The sequence below is a fragment of the Anopheles coustani genome, chromosome 2, assembly GCF_943734705.1.
Source record: "Anopheles coustani chromosome 2, idAnoCousDA_361_x.2, whole genome shotgun sequence".
Taxonomy (NCBI): Eukaryota; Metazoa; Arthropoda; class Insecta; order Diptera; family Culicidae; genus Anopheles; species Anopheles coustani.
The window spans coordinates 88,678,247-88,693,656 of NC_071289.1; the positions used below are offsets into that span (position 1 = coordinate 88,678,247).

At 38.7% G+C, this 15,410-nt stretch overlaps 1 protein-coding gene across 4 annotated transcripts in view; it reads right to left on the minus strand.

Moving 5' to 3' along the window:
* The window catches only part of LOC131267731 (AF4/FMR2 family member lilli-like), a 169,911-nt gene that overhangs the window by 33,224 nt on the left and 121,277 nt on the right, over positions 1-15,410 (minus strand). For all 4 annotated transcript variants that reach the window (XM_058270675.1, XM_058270678.1, XM_058270676.1 and 1 more), the window contains 5 exons: positions 13,906-14,541; positions 13,777-13,830; positions 10,326-10,418; positions 3,330-3,384; positions 1,787-1,828 (listed from right to left, as the gene is read on the minus strand). In XM_058270675.1, coding sequence (XP_058126658.1) covers positions 1,787-1,828; positions 3,330-3,384; positions 10,326-10,418; positions 13,777-13,830; positions 13,906-14,541 — 880 coding nt within the window. The remainder of the gene's footprint in view (positions 1-1,786; positions 1,829-3,329; positions 3,385-10,325; positions 10,419-13,776; positions 13,831-13,905; positions 14,542-15,410) is intronic.

The window sequence follows — 15,410 nt, forward strand, 5'->3', positions numbered from 1 at the left end:
CGATGAAGGCACATGTCAAAGTCGGCCCGCCATGTCGCGGCAGAACGGAAGGACTTAAACGATAGGAATTTCTTCCGCTCGACAACAATGAAGAAAAATGACTGTGGGTGGAGGGGATTCTGTTGACGGTGGCTTTAAAAGGGCCGCAAGTAAATATAAAGTAGTTACAAACAAGCAAAAAAAAACCCCAACCCAGCTTTTGAAGCAGGAATTTCCAAAGCAACCAAGCGAGAAAATGTGTTCATGAAGTAGCGATAGGAAAAGAAAGCAACGTGCCGTTATTTGGCTTACTACACCAGCGTGGGATATTTTCCTCGAGGGGGCGGGGGAGTATGCGGTACACATCAGAATCGCCCGAGATGGATGTCGTCCGCGTGTTTAGCATTATCGTTAACGCTGATCGCTGTCGCGTGTCAACCGCCATGAAATTGCCATCAGTTTCAAACACTGGGGCGCGTTTCGAAAACCCGAAACGGCTGGAAAAGTGTGGGACTCGGGATGGAAAACGGCTGGCGCGTGCTGCTCACCGGCAGAATAGTAACGCGCCCGAGGGCTTCACCGAACGGACGAACGAACGAACGCCCGCTCAGGACACTGAAGCATAACTTGATTGATAGCGATCAATTCATTAAAGTCAACTGCTGCTACTGCGAAGCCATTTTGGCGCTGTCGTTATTGCTTCGTTGGAGTGCTTCAAATCGAGTATGACCGGTTCGAAAACAACTCCAGCGTAAAAGCAGCCATTCAACGAGACACGCTTGAGAGACACTTCTCTGCTAGGGTATTCAATTGGGTTCGCAGAACCCGAAAGGATTAGGGAACATGCTTGATAGACACGGTTCGATAGAATAATACCCTAATGGATAATAGTTGCAGTAGCTAATTAAAGCTAGATTTAAACATTGGACACTCTAGCGGAAGTGTTTGTTACATCAACATATTCTTATTTACGGCCTTAACGAAGAAACTTATGAGGAAAACTAACATCAAAGAGACCTGTGAACTAGTTTCATTTTGTGCGACAATAAATAAACGATTGAACACCATTCAATAACATGAAATAAAAATTTACAACACCTAATTATTCTTTCTACTATCATGAAAGTAAATTAAAACTCAAGTTGAAGTGCAGCTTTTGTTTTCCAACAACACGATCATAGCAGGTCGGGGAAAATTTTTGGAGTTTAGTGAACCGTCTCATGGCACACTTGATAAATGTATGCTCAAACCATGCCACAGCATACAAATTTAGCAGATTTATGCATTAATGTGAAGCCACAAATGCTCAAAAGATCACTTTGTTAGTTTACATTTGGACAGAATATAATTTCGATAAGTAAAAGGCAGTTTTATTCTCTAATTGTATTCTCAATCAAGACAATTCACAACCAATAGCGGAAGTAAACCAAACCGAAGCTCGTTTGCTTATCAAAAGTTCATGCAACAATGTTTGTCGCAATTCATCCTCTTCTCCCTTATTTCTGACCAATTGATACTAACTGGTATACATCCGAGCGTAATATACTACATAGTACGAATATGAGGTTTGAAAACGAACCAACATAAATTTCACAAACAAAGCACAGAGTTCCTATGGGATGGTTTGCATTGTTAGCATCGGGAAACGTGCAAAGCGGATCATTTTGGGTCGGTAGGCGGTCAGCGGTTTTACTAGATCACATCGTATGGTCTAACAACGGGAGCGGGGGATGGTAAGGTGAGTGGGATGCAATCGAAATCATGTATATTTAGGTGTGTAAGTTTATTGATCGAAGGTTTTGCTCACCCAGTGATGGGGCCGAGACGGCGCCTTGTTTCGTCAGAAACACTGCACGCACCAACGCAAACATACACAGACACATATACGCAGCATACGTCGAGGGCGTCATATTGATGCAAATATGATTACGTATCAAACCACATCAGGAGCGGGACGGGCGGAAGGTAGGGACGGAAGGGATTGCGGTCGCATTACGTGAGTAGCATTTTTTTTTGTCCACCGCATTGTGTGAAGTACATCGTTGCATCGCGATGGGAGGGGGATGGCGGATAATTTTGTGCATGATGGCAGCGTAGCATCATGATTTCGATAAAATGTATTAAATTCAACATTACGCATTATTTGCATTGGGAATCGATACCGTGTGGAACATTGAGTGCCGGTTTGGAGAAAAAAAGGATTCGGGTATATTTGGATTGATACGTGTAGTTGATTTATCGTCGAGGGTAATGAGAAGGAAAAGAGAAAAAAAGAAAGATAAAAAAGTGTTGTAAGTAAAACAGTCGTATGCTATTTGGAATTACTTTGGTATCACACTCGGTGAAGCTTTGTGATATGGACGTGACAAAGTATTCGGCATTGTCATGTACGTTTTTTTTAACATGTACGTCTCTTTCAATACTCATCGATGGATGAATTACAAAAATGTACGTACACTAAAAAGGAGGGACAGAGTCGAGATAAAGTCATGGAATGTGTGAGGCTCGAAACAGATAGAACTACAGCATTACAAGATACAATTGAAAGAATAAAAATAACTGTGTGCAATGAAAAATGCTATTTTTCGTTTGTTTAAAGACGAATCTTACAGCCGGAAGGGTTACTAAAAATATAAGGACAAATAGTAATAGTCAAAATCTTTCACCAGAACCGGATTTGTTTAAACTAAACAAGAATCAATCAAACACTGATACAAACGGTATACCGCAATTAAAAAACAACCACAAAAAAAACTAAAACGACCCACAGATGCTTAGGGTTTTCTTAAGGGCGGGAATTTTTAAGCTGTAAATCACAGCCGGCCAGTACACAGAACTGAGCGCACGATTGAGACAAAGTTCAAAACAGTTCTGCACGGGCCGGTGTTATCTTTCCAATCTCCAGAAGCAGATGCTCGTTTCCCAAACAGATAAAACTAAAACAAACGATTTCAACCAGTCCAATTTGGCACTCAACTTATGCTAGGGAGTGTTGAATTAAAAAACTCGACTAACGATAATTAACACAACAGACAATCTGAGAAGCATGCAAGTTGAAAGTGAAAGAGAGGGAGGAAAAAGAAAGTGATAGCAAGAGAGTAGTAGGTTGAGAGTGAAAAAAAGGATTGTGATGTCTGTTTTACAACGAACGAACTCGGTGAAAGGACAATAGAAGTAAGTTAAACGTGAACAGATGACGCTAGCAAAGAAGTCTTGTAAATAGTTGGTCAGGTACCAAAACGTATAGAGCCATGGTGTTGACACACGAAACAAAACAACGAAATAATAATAACTTTAGACATACAGGATGGACAAGAGCGAGGAGAAATATATTTGGTTAAACAACTTACCGCTTGATACAGCAGGAGCTTTTTTACTTTGAACTCGTGCGGTTGCATTATTGACCTACAGTTTAACAGCATAACACACACGGGCGGGCGGGCGCGCGCGGAGGGGATGCACGATTTGTACGGTATTTGGTGGTGGTGGTGTGGTTGTACGATTTTTTTTTCATTTCAAATCGTTTCGAGGTGTATCATAAATGATTTATTTTAGACGATAGTGTGTTTTGCGTGTGTTTTTTTTTTGCAGTTTTTGAATTTGAGTAAATTCCAGGAAAGGGGGGGAAAAGAAAAAAATATATAACAATTAAATGCATTCAAGTAGAGTGAACATAGAGATAGAGATAGTGGAAGAGATAGAGAGATAGAAAGTGAGACAGTGGGGGAGGGTACAGCGACAGGGTGATGAAAATGAAGGAAAATGGGAAAAACAAGTGAAATAAAAAAAAAAATAAAAATGTATACAGTAAAAGCACAATGATACTTGCTTGGTAATGAAACACTGTAACTGTAACGATTTTTCGTTCTCTCTCGCCTCAAACAGCGTATTGCACGCATGAAGGCACGAGCGTGCACCGCGCACAGATTCTTTGATCTGAGAAAAAGTAGAGTATCCTCTCTAACAACATTTATGCTTTGAAATAAAAAAAAGAGGAAAGTACCATTTTAGAAGAGGATTATACGAAATTGGTGATTCAAATGAAAAGTTTAGTCTGTTTAAAGTCCAACAGGAAGGTCGGTAGGCTGCAGGTTTGGTTTTGTTTGCATATTTATAACTATTTGTTTTACATGGAGCCACTTTTTTGATTGAAAATAGATTACTTCAAACGGAAACTACCAAGCATTATATCCATTTGAATTTATGTTTCAATTGAGACCCTGCTGTTTACAGGCCAATAATAAATCACAACCAGAACGCAAGAAAAAGCCCATCCTTAACTGTTCTATGTTGTCGGAACAGACAAGGTAAATGGGGCATTCATAGCTGCCTGTATAAAAAGTCAATAAAAAAAACTGGATAAACCCACAATTGCCAATGAACAATCAACAGGCGGAATAATTACAACGTGGCAAGGTGGCACTGGACACGGTCATGCAGTGGTTTGTTTCGATTTTAATTGGTTTGATTTTCATTGTGCAATATACACGATAATGGATCCTTCGTTTCCGGGATTTTGCCCCCCTACTCGGCGAAGGGGTTCTACCTAGGTCGTGTGTGTGTAATTCACGCAATGAACATTAATTAAGATATTTATTAAACCACCGCGTGTTGGTGCCAACGCGATGCAAACACGGGTGCAATGGTGCAGTTCGTATTGATTAAGTGCAATTTGATGACGTTTACGAGGCTATTTTTGTTGCCGTGCAGCACACCTTTTTTATTACGTAATCGACAAATTATTATGTTATGTAAATAATGTTTGATAAAGCTACACTTCTTAGATTGGCAATATTCTACTTTTCCTTTGAATGTATGCGTTGAACCATTCGATTTTTATCAACTTTCAAACAAATTGATATCAATTAATTTCCCCAAAAAACCAGTAGTTTGATTGCCTTTCATTTATAAAATTTCATTTACAAAATGTCGATCCATCGTTCATTATAAAAGCAAACCAAAAAGTAGCTAAATGAAATGAAAACTTGAAACGGCTCAAATATCTTTTCTCGATTTTCCTTTTGCCACTTACAACTTCAGTGTTTTTCTTTTGCTTCCAAAGAAGCTCCCAATTGTTTCAACTCAGCAGCAACAGCAAAGAATGGTACGAAAAAGGGAGCAAATCCCTGCAAGCCATAACTACCATAATTATGGTACCAATCGCGTATGCCACCGAACAGGGCGGGAATGAATCCCCGGTCCGTGCGGTCTCGTGCCTGGTTTAGCATCATTTTTTAATTAAACGTCACTTGTCCTTTTTTTCTGAGTCAGTGACTCGCCCCGCGCAAGTTTTGCTTTATTTTGGGGTCTACTGTCCACTGTTTCACCATATTTCGGTGTTCCGTACGGAGCGCATGCTTTAAATTATCCTTTCATGTCACGTTTTTAATTATTCCCGTCCGTTCGTTGTGTCATGTACTACACATTGATTGTCTTCATTATTTCTGCGTTCCTTTACCAGAGTTTAAAAAGCAGAGAAAAATGATTTTTACCGGGAGCCAATGTCACATTAATAATTGGTTTTCAATAGGTCCGGAAGTACGGAAGTAGCACGGATACCGTGGTGTTATACCCGGGATGCACGACGATAAAAATGCAGTTGCATAATAAGTCAAGCGAATTGGATCTTTGTGAACCTTAAAATTTATTGTAAAAATAGAAGTTACAAACCTTGAGGGGAAAATAAAGTTTTTTAAACTCTACACATTCCAAGAACTTCTAGGGCTGAACAATAAGAGCCAATGGTGCAAAAAGCTCAACACGATGCAACAAAAGTGTGATAACAATTTTCACTCTGACTGACTACATTTTTTTCTATTTTCCAACGTCGAACGTTGGGGATTTTTGTTCGAAAAGGGGCGAACAAATTTGCATATTATCCTGAGCTCAAAAATTTCCTTTCATTCGTTCGGCAGAAGGAGTCGTCAGGCGTCCGGTTTAAACCCCACCATATCCCAACTTATTCTTTGAGCCGATACCGGTGGCTGGTATGTTGCGCACCGATATCGCATAAAATATGCAACAATTGGATTGGGAAACTGTACGACGAACATGGAGCATTGCGATATCCCTTCGATTGGAAGCTGGAACGAGTTGCCAGTCAATGGATTTTGCACCAGCTCCTGCCTCAGGTGGGTTCAAGAGACTGATAGGAGATGGGGACGAATAGAAAAAAGGAATCGAAACATTGCAGAACCCCTTGTATGCATTGCTGCAAAAGAGCAAAAATGTAGCATCGAGCGATATTGAACAGCCGGCCGATATTGGGGGGAAAAAACGTCTTTCTCCCACAGTCAAACGACAAGCGAAACTGTTCATTCCGTCCCGGGATGCACCGTGACGGAAAAAACACGATCGGACACATTGGCCGGATTTGTTTAGATTCTTCTTGTACCACTGGGAAAGGGCTACGAGGCAAAAACACACACACACACACACATACAGGGAGGAAAGGGTTTATAAAAAGAGTCGGTTTAGTTGCCATCAATTTTATCTATCGATACACACCGAGCCGGCCACCGGGAACCGCTGTCCTGCCAATCCACGGAAGCGGTCTGATGCTGATTTGCATCCGCGGTTGTCATCGATCAAGCGAACCACTAACGACAAGCGAAAGTAGCACGAGAAAATCCTGAACCTGAACGTTCACGTACCTTTTTTTTTTTTTGTCTGCTCTGGTCTATATAATAAAAACCTCCAACAGTTGTATAGGTGACGAACGTCGGGCGTGGAAGAGTCCAGGGTGGTTGGATGGACGTGAACTTTTTCTCCATCCTTTTTGCACCCACGCGAGATTGAATGAGTGTAAGAGATGGGGAAGAAACGGGGAGTTTTTTACGCCCTACCGATGGTCGCCAGAGAACGAGGAGATCGAACGCAGTTTCACAAGCGAATGAAAAGTGGATAAAAGCTGCTCTTTGGTTTGGTCGGGTGATTTGTAACCATCCAACAAGCGTTTGCTGTACATTAGTAGCCTCCTACATCTCTCGCACGGCAAACGGTTCGCTTTGTAGGGCTCTTGTTTTTTTTTTTACCAGCCGCCAGTTTGTCGGGCCATTTTTAACTCGAGCTCATTGGGATAAAAAAGGCAGTTCCCGTTGCGGGTGGATGGGGAACCGACAGGCAAAAGGGAATTAAAGCTAGCTTTCGAAGTGCCACTCCAGCTCCCGGATGCTAGGACTGTTCCATCCAGCGGAATGGGTCCTTCGCAGTGGTAGATTTTATGTCGATAGCGACTAAAAAGAGAGAAAAAGGCACAACAGTAGACAGTTTGTGCTCTAACGCCCACTAGTTCTATTTTTGTTTCGCGTGCAATCAATGAGAGGCACAGAAGAATGTTGATCACATTTCTCTTTACTCCCACGTAAAACGTGATACAAAACTGATGTTGAAACCGAAATGGTTGATTTTTCTCAAGTGAAGCAATCGCGTTATGGGAGTGAAATAGCACACACAAAAAAGAAACCCACACTCCAGCGAACCGTGTGAAGAATACTTATTAGCACATCGAATGCCAGGATAATAAAGCTGCCACCGCTTCTACCCGAAGCGGTACTTTGCAAATCGGGCAACGTTTTTCGCCGGGAATGCTGCAGAGATCGCAGAAATCCGTCGACCGAAGCCGACTAGTTTGAAGAGAAAGAGGATTTATCGGCGGAGCGATAAATCTCTGGTCGATTTTGCCCACGGACGACTAGCTTACGTTAAAGAGGCGAACCTTACAATTGGCTCACCAAAGGAGCACAAGGACGGGAAATAAATATCGGAAAAGCTTGCACTGAGCCGGCAACTGGCTTACGAAATGGAAGAGTGAGCTTTTCATGGGAGGTTTTCTGTTTTTCTTTAGTCAAAGGTTGTTGATGTTCTAGCTGAATATCATGCTTGTCATATCAACTTGTTTTCAGTTGTGGTATGACGCAAACGTGTTATAAAATCATTATTTTAACTACCTTGGTATTGTCATAACTCAAATATAAAATTTGAGGATGGATTAGTCCATAAAGTATACATTTTGTTTATTAGCCGTTATTGATGTTCCAGGGAGGAACAAAAACCAAAAACGAACCAGTAGAAAACGAGAGAATACACAGGAAATGTGGTCGAAAAAAAAAGGAATATTTCTTTGCACCAGTCTTTAAAAAAGAAGAAAGGTTTTTTTTCATGCTTTATGATTCTTGCGGAGAAAACGTAGGAGATTTGAACTCACGGTATATCTTTATTCTCTCTTCAGAAATGTGAAATGTCTCTTGAAAATAAGGAAAATCGTGGAATAATATGTGGTTTTTGTCGAAGTCGAATAAACACTTCATTTGAACTATTTTTCCATTCTTCGCAGAAAACTACCAAGCAAGGTTACTTAGTTCCTTAAATTATATGAGTTGTCTTTGGAGGTGTATATCTGTGTTTGTTATAACACCCTGCCAAACAACGATGAAAATGTATTATAAACGTTCTTTTTCTCAATTTGGATTGGATTTGTGTAGTAACAGGCTTATCAGATCAACAATACTTTTAAATTTTCAACGATAAGCATCATGTTAAAATTGTTTTGGTCTTTGATATTATTTGTTAAATATGGCATAGCAGTAATTTGTTATCGCATGTTTTGGGTACATTATGCATGAAGAATTGACGAATGAAATTTTAACAGTTTTTCATTATAGCTCTCTACAACGACCTCTAGAACCTAAATCATATGAGCTTGTACGAAAGAGTTAAATAAAATATAAGTAAGAATTTGTGTTTTGCGTTATTTATATAATATTTGAGCTAATGCTTATTTAGTTCTCGATTAAATACAATATTTTCCCTTTTAGCTTAAATTTGGTGGATTTTCAAACAAAAATTAAAGCATATTTGTCAGATGAGTGACATTAAAGTGATATTAGATAAAGGTGAGGAAGCAGCACTGACACCATGACGCAAACTAATACAGGGAAAGAATTCTTTGAAGATCATTTAAAGAGGAACTTTCAATAATTATTCTTCGCATTCAGTTTTTATTAAAGAAAATATTTTGCGAGAGCATGAAACAACAGCGACACGTTCTTTCGTGAGTTTTGTTCTTTTTTTGCATAATAGCCTTGTGTTGTGTGCGTCGTGTTGGTGCGGAAATCGGTATTTGGTGTGGGTGTGTGAGAATGTGTATAGTTATCTAATTTGAAATGAGCATAACCGCATCACAGTTCAAACAATCTAGGCACTTAACAGGAAATAAAATACCATTACCATTATTGGGAGCAAGGGGACAAAATGGAGTTTGTAGCATATATAATAACCTTGCGCTTGGGAGAGATATGGTACGAGGCACAATAAAAGGGCAATCACAAAATAAAACATAACACGATCAATATTTTTTACCATTCCAGAAGTACTTTCACAGTCACGGAGAATCAAATAAGCCGCATACATAGAGTAAAGAAAAGTTAGTACCATTGAACGACTTTGGTATTCTTTGATTTTCAATGTAGCTCAACGCAAACGCAACTAAACTCGTTAAAGAAAACACTTTCCAGTGACGGGATAAACAAAGAGCGTTATCTAGTTTTTGAAAAGTAAGATTAAATAAGTTGTACAAAAACACTAGTATTCATTGTAATTGTTGCACGCAGCCATCTAGAGTTCAGAAAACTGGCCGGGAAATCGGGAATAAACAACAAAAAAACTGAAAGATCATTCACAAAATCGAAACGACTAAATCCGGAACCACGCTGAATCAAAAAAATAAAAATAAAAAAGACACAAATAATCCAATACACAGTCAAATAGAACGACTACCAGTAAGGCGATGAAATTAAGTCGATTTCGGTTGAAAATTATTAGATGATGCTTGAAAGTTAGATTTTGCAGCAGATTCAATACTCTTCTAATGATTGTTTCATTCGCAATCTTCCACTAGAAGAGTTGAGAGAACATCGAATTGTTACAGTGTTTCATATACGCAACGGTTTTGTCTAAAGAGAATATGTATATAGTAAGTATCATTTATGCTAGAATAAAATAAAACTAAAGATGCATTGCAAAGAAAAATAAAACTATAACAAAAGAAACTATTTGGATGAAGATGGAGTAATGCAAAATAATAAAGTAAACAAAGAAAACTTAGGAAAAGAAAAAGGTTGAACAAACAATGTAATATGAATGAAATGAAATAAATAATAAATAATTTAAAGTAAATCATATAACCATGAATTCTAGAAATTTAAACGTAATAAGAAATGGAACAAATGAGTGGATTTCAACAGAAAAAAACTTAAAGATGATAGAATTGAAGAGAAAGATAGGTAATATATGTATTTATATATTTATATAAAGAAAAATGAAAAAACTTTGTTTTTCATGCACACCTCAATCTTGCGTCCCTCAACCACAGTGCCGTGAAGACGTTCGCGTGCTCGCTCCGCATCGCTACTATTAGCGAATGTTACAAAACCGAATCCCTACATGCAAGGACAGAACAAGAAACATGCATTAAAACAGCGTCCGCTCAAAAACAACGTGCAACAAAAATTTGTATTATATATATTATCTGTATATATAATCGTATCATTTATAGTATAGTTTTTTTGTTCGGTATCGGTCATCGTTGTTTTTGCAGTCATTTAAATCTATGTAGTTATCGGAGAACAATAGTAATGATTTAGGGAGGGGGCGGGAAGAAATTGGAGAAAAGTGATATCTTTGTTCTTATGTGGGAATATCCTCAAGGTGATTGAAATAAAACAAAGGGATGGAAATCTATATGAGTCAACTAGGGTTTTGCACGCCAGCAGTGGAAAGGTATGATGGTTTGTGTAAAACAAATGGTAAATAGGATTTGAAGCAAACTCAACGGCAAATTTGATGGCATTCAACTGAACCAATAAAAATCTGCCTTAAGTTGCACCCATTGAAGTTATAAACGAACTACAAACTTAGATAACTATTCTGAGAGATCACAAATTGAAATAAAAAGATTTATTTGTCACAAACAAAAACTTATTGAAAAAGATTGAATCATCGACGTAACTTAACAAAATTAATCGTACGTTTAAAGGAAAATAGAAATATTTTCAAAAAAATATCACATTTTAAACTGAAACTCCAGGTTGGTTTAAACGTGATATTTGATAACAGTATCAAAAGTTCAATATACGAGCAAAAACCAGCAATGAAGCATAAATCAAACAAAAGAGGAAAACAATTCAAAGCTATTCGATTTATAAAGTAAAAAATTAAAATTGATACACTCCGCGTGTCTTCTCTATTTGTTTTTCATTTCTCTACTCACATTAATATACTTTTTGTAATACTGTACTCATGCCGATGGCTGTTATGTGAATGCATCAGTGGATAGTTTGTGAAAAGTGGCTAAACATTTTTTACACGAAATGATATCGAAATGCGACTAAACATTGTTTTGACTAAAAATCGTTGTGCATCAAATCAAGCGCGAATTGGAAAAAAACGAAGTGTGGAATTTTCTTCAAAGACTAACATTTAATTTTTGAAAAAAATCACAATAGGGTTGTAACTAAATAAAGCGCGTGGCATGTCATACGCCACGTAGCTTCACGAACAAACAGGCAAACGTGGTAAAGAGAATATTTACTTATTAATTCATTTTACAGAGCGAGTTTGAGAGAGAAACATTCAATCTTAGTTTAAAGGTCAAGAGAACAGAAAATTAAATCTTAAATGTTTGAACCACTTTCGCCTAAACAAAATTATGTGCAATTTATATAAATCATTTCTAAGAGTGATTTTAAATTCAACAAAAGACACTTATAAGCCAACGGTTTCAGCCAAGCATGCACGTATCATAGATGAAAAAAAATTTAATCGACACATTTAAAAAGAGAAATAAAAACAAATGAGCACAATTTTATTGGTTTAGAGACCATCACAACCACATAGCGCATATCACATCTCAGCCATAACGCAGTGTCAACTAAAGCAAGGTTGGGATAGGAATCTTTTATCAATTCCCGTCGCTAGGGGATTCGTTAAAGAATAAATAAATCAATGGACAAAGAAGATATCCGCAATGTGAGCCCAGGATTTGTTTTATGACATAAAACTCTAGGAGAAATTAGATTGAAACAACTACCAGCAGTAGGTGTTTCACAAATTTGAGAGTAATACATAAGAAAACTTTAAAAATTTGTTCAAACATTTCGTTTTAAAATATTTTCTTTTATTCAAATCACGTATACGCGTGCAAAAGAGTGGAAAATTAAAAGAGCAAATGTATAGACTTCCAACAAACTAAAATTCAAAAGGAATTGTACAATACAAAACAATCAAGGCATTACTTTAGTATGCAACAACGGGTAGAGTCAAAAAACAAATAATTTTGGAGATGGAAATACACTGTAGCATGGATCGCTATGAATACATTTGAGACTGCAAATGAAAACGTTCGAAAGCGTATGTAACAAAACAATAATACTATTGAGATGGAATAGGAAATACATTAAAAGGAAACATATCAAATAGTTCAGTTCTGCAAACGGCCGATTATTTAATGCCTTTGAAACGTTGCATTAATATGATAAAATAGAGCAATATTTTAGCAAATCTGAGATTATGATTTGACCAATCTTTGAATGAGCTATAGAAAATAAATTGTCTGATGTACACAATATAAATTAGACAACTAAGAATTATGAGCAACATTTTCGTTCACCAATGTTATGCCCGTAAGAAAAAGAATACATTTGCAATAATACGCGAGAAAGTAAGAAACTTATGAAAATGATGCGACACTTGCCTAAAATTCAAAAACTCCGAAGAATGCTAACATTCAACAAACTTGGAAAATACCGACATAAAAACCACCTATTTCTAGATTTGGGATCCTACAGGAAGTCAAAAATGGCCATTAAATACTAGGGTGAGGGTGCGGGGATTTGTCTGGAGAACGAGGAAACAATAAGCGGATAAGTAATGTGGGAAATGTAACAATAACTATATTTGATGATGTTTGTTTGTAGCGTAGTGTTCGAAAATGAAATAGAAATATATTAAACGTCGCGTAAATGTTCTTTTTTGTGGTCGTGGAAAAAGGTTGGGTGTCGGAAAACAAACGATAGTGTTGCGATGTGGATCGAAAATAGTCATTAAAACCGTAGTTGGGGAATGGTTTCTAGTTTAAAAAAGAATGTTCTTCTTTCTTTTATTGCAAATTGTTTTCAAGCGATTAGGTTTGTTTGCGAATTTCTTTTGAGGTGTTCAAGAAATTATGACAATTCTACTGGTTTTGACGTATGCAATATAGAGTGTCGTACCTAAAAGGACGGGGAGCGGCGCTGATGTGTCATGGGAATATCCTGTTGTATCATTTGAGAGAAATTCTTGGTAAAATCCGATGGGTATGGAAATTGTTGGATAAGTTAAACATGTTTCGTCATTTGTGGATTTGATAAATCTATCTTGGGAAATCGTGTCATTGAGAAAGTAATTAATATATTCACTGGCAATTGTGTAAAATTTGGTGTCGTCAAAAACAGAAACGATTTCCCAAAAAAAGATTGGATTGTTTCAATTGCGGAGAGCATGTCTGACGTCAGTATTTGGAAATGAAAAGTAAAACCAAACTACTTAATGCTCTTCGGTAACGACGCAAGGATATACCAGCACCCTTGTTAGAAGAGCGTTAAGGAGATTAAATGTTTTATTTTTCATTCCAGTATCTTTAGTCTGGAACCTAACAGGTAAAGGAGAAGGTAATCGGTCTAATTCGTTTTTTTTTCGTTTCATTAAAAACAAAAATCAGAATTGTATCAACTAGGAAGCATCCAAACAGCGAATACATACCTTGCTGCCACGTTCATTAAAGATAATCTCTACGTCTAGAATGGAACCGAATTGCTGCAGAAGAAAATGGAAACGAACAATGAACATTGTGCTACCTTTGGCGAAGGTTAGTAGCTTTCAAACACTCACCCCGAACATTGATCTGAGATCCGGATCGCGAAAGCGGAAAGGTATGTTAGACACGTGTAGTCGCTTTGGTTGAGACTTTGAATCGGCGAGTGCCGCCACGACTGCGGCCACGCTCTGGGATTGCTGCTGCTGTTGCTGCTGACTGCTGACCACCACCTGCTGTTGTTGTTGCTGCTGCTGCTGCTGTTGTTGCTGTAGCTGGCTTTGACCATTTAATTGCTGCTGCTGCTGCTGCTGCTGTTGTAGTTGAGCTTGTATCAGAGACGTCTGGTGCTGCTGGGCGAGTGCGACGGCGGCCGACGCGGAAGAGGTCATGGTGGGGGGAAGCGAAGAGGGCGAAACAACCGTCGTTGCGCCCCCGCTGGCCGGACCCGCCGCCGTGACCACCATTCCGGTGCTGGGGCTGCCGTTGCTGGCGTTGCTGCTATTGCTCGAGTTGATGGCGGAGGTGTTGCTGCTTATCGAATTGACGGCCGCCGCAATGGCCGCCGATACGGCGGCGTTGTTCTGGCTGCTGTTGACGCTGCTGCTGCTGTTGTTGCTGACGCTACTCATGACCGACGAGACGGCGTCCGCTGGGTTGGCACTTGTTACGTTGTTGGATGCTTCCTGCTCCGATTGCTGCAAGAGCTCGGACTGAAATAAACAAATCGACAAGCAAAAATAGTTAATTATTATGCTTTGTAAAACATAGATTCTTCTAGGAAAAACAAAAAAACAATCAGCAACTTGAGTCAACAACCACAACTCTATTAACAATGTTCCTGTTTCCATAAAGGTCCAAAATTCGAAAATGTAAATACTTTAATAAAGAGCCCGAGTTCAGAAAACAGCAATCTTTCTTGGTATCTCCTGATACTTTCTATTCTTTGAAAAATCGAAGCGAGGTCCGCTATTTCCGAATCAAATTCGGAACCAAACATCCAGTCGTATTGTTCAGCATTCGATGTTGTGTCCATCGACAGACGCATCTGGTGTCTCAACACCAAAGTGAACACCGAGCATCAAAGGAAGGATGATGAGCCGGAGGTGATAAAATTAAATTAAAAATAGTTTCATCTTTCTCGATCGAGGAATAAATTCGATGCGATGTTTTTCCCACCCTTCTATACGGAAAATTCCTCCGAACTCGATTGGCACATCTGCAGAGCGGTCCGATTTTGAATGAAGGTAAAAAACGAAGAAAAGATGAAGCAAGGTATCATCCTATTTTTTCCTCTTACGAGAAGGATCAAACATCAACGCGGTGTGGAGGGAAAAGAAATCCTTTTGCACCGATACTCAGAAGAACACCGTCAGACACATACGCAAACTCGCATTCATTCCAACACTGCACAATCAAAGGACAAAATTGTCAGGGAAGGCGAGAAGGACCGGGTAACATAACCCCAACACCGACTGCTCTGCTTGGCCGAGCCACTGACAATGGTTGGAGATATTTGAAGCTGATTGAATTATATCCGTAGTGGAGCGGGAATGCGGGTGAAAACCTCATCAGGTGTCTG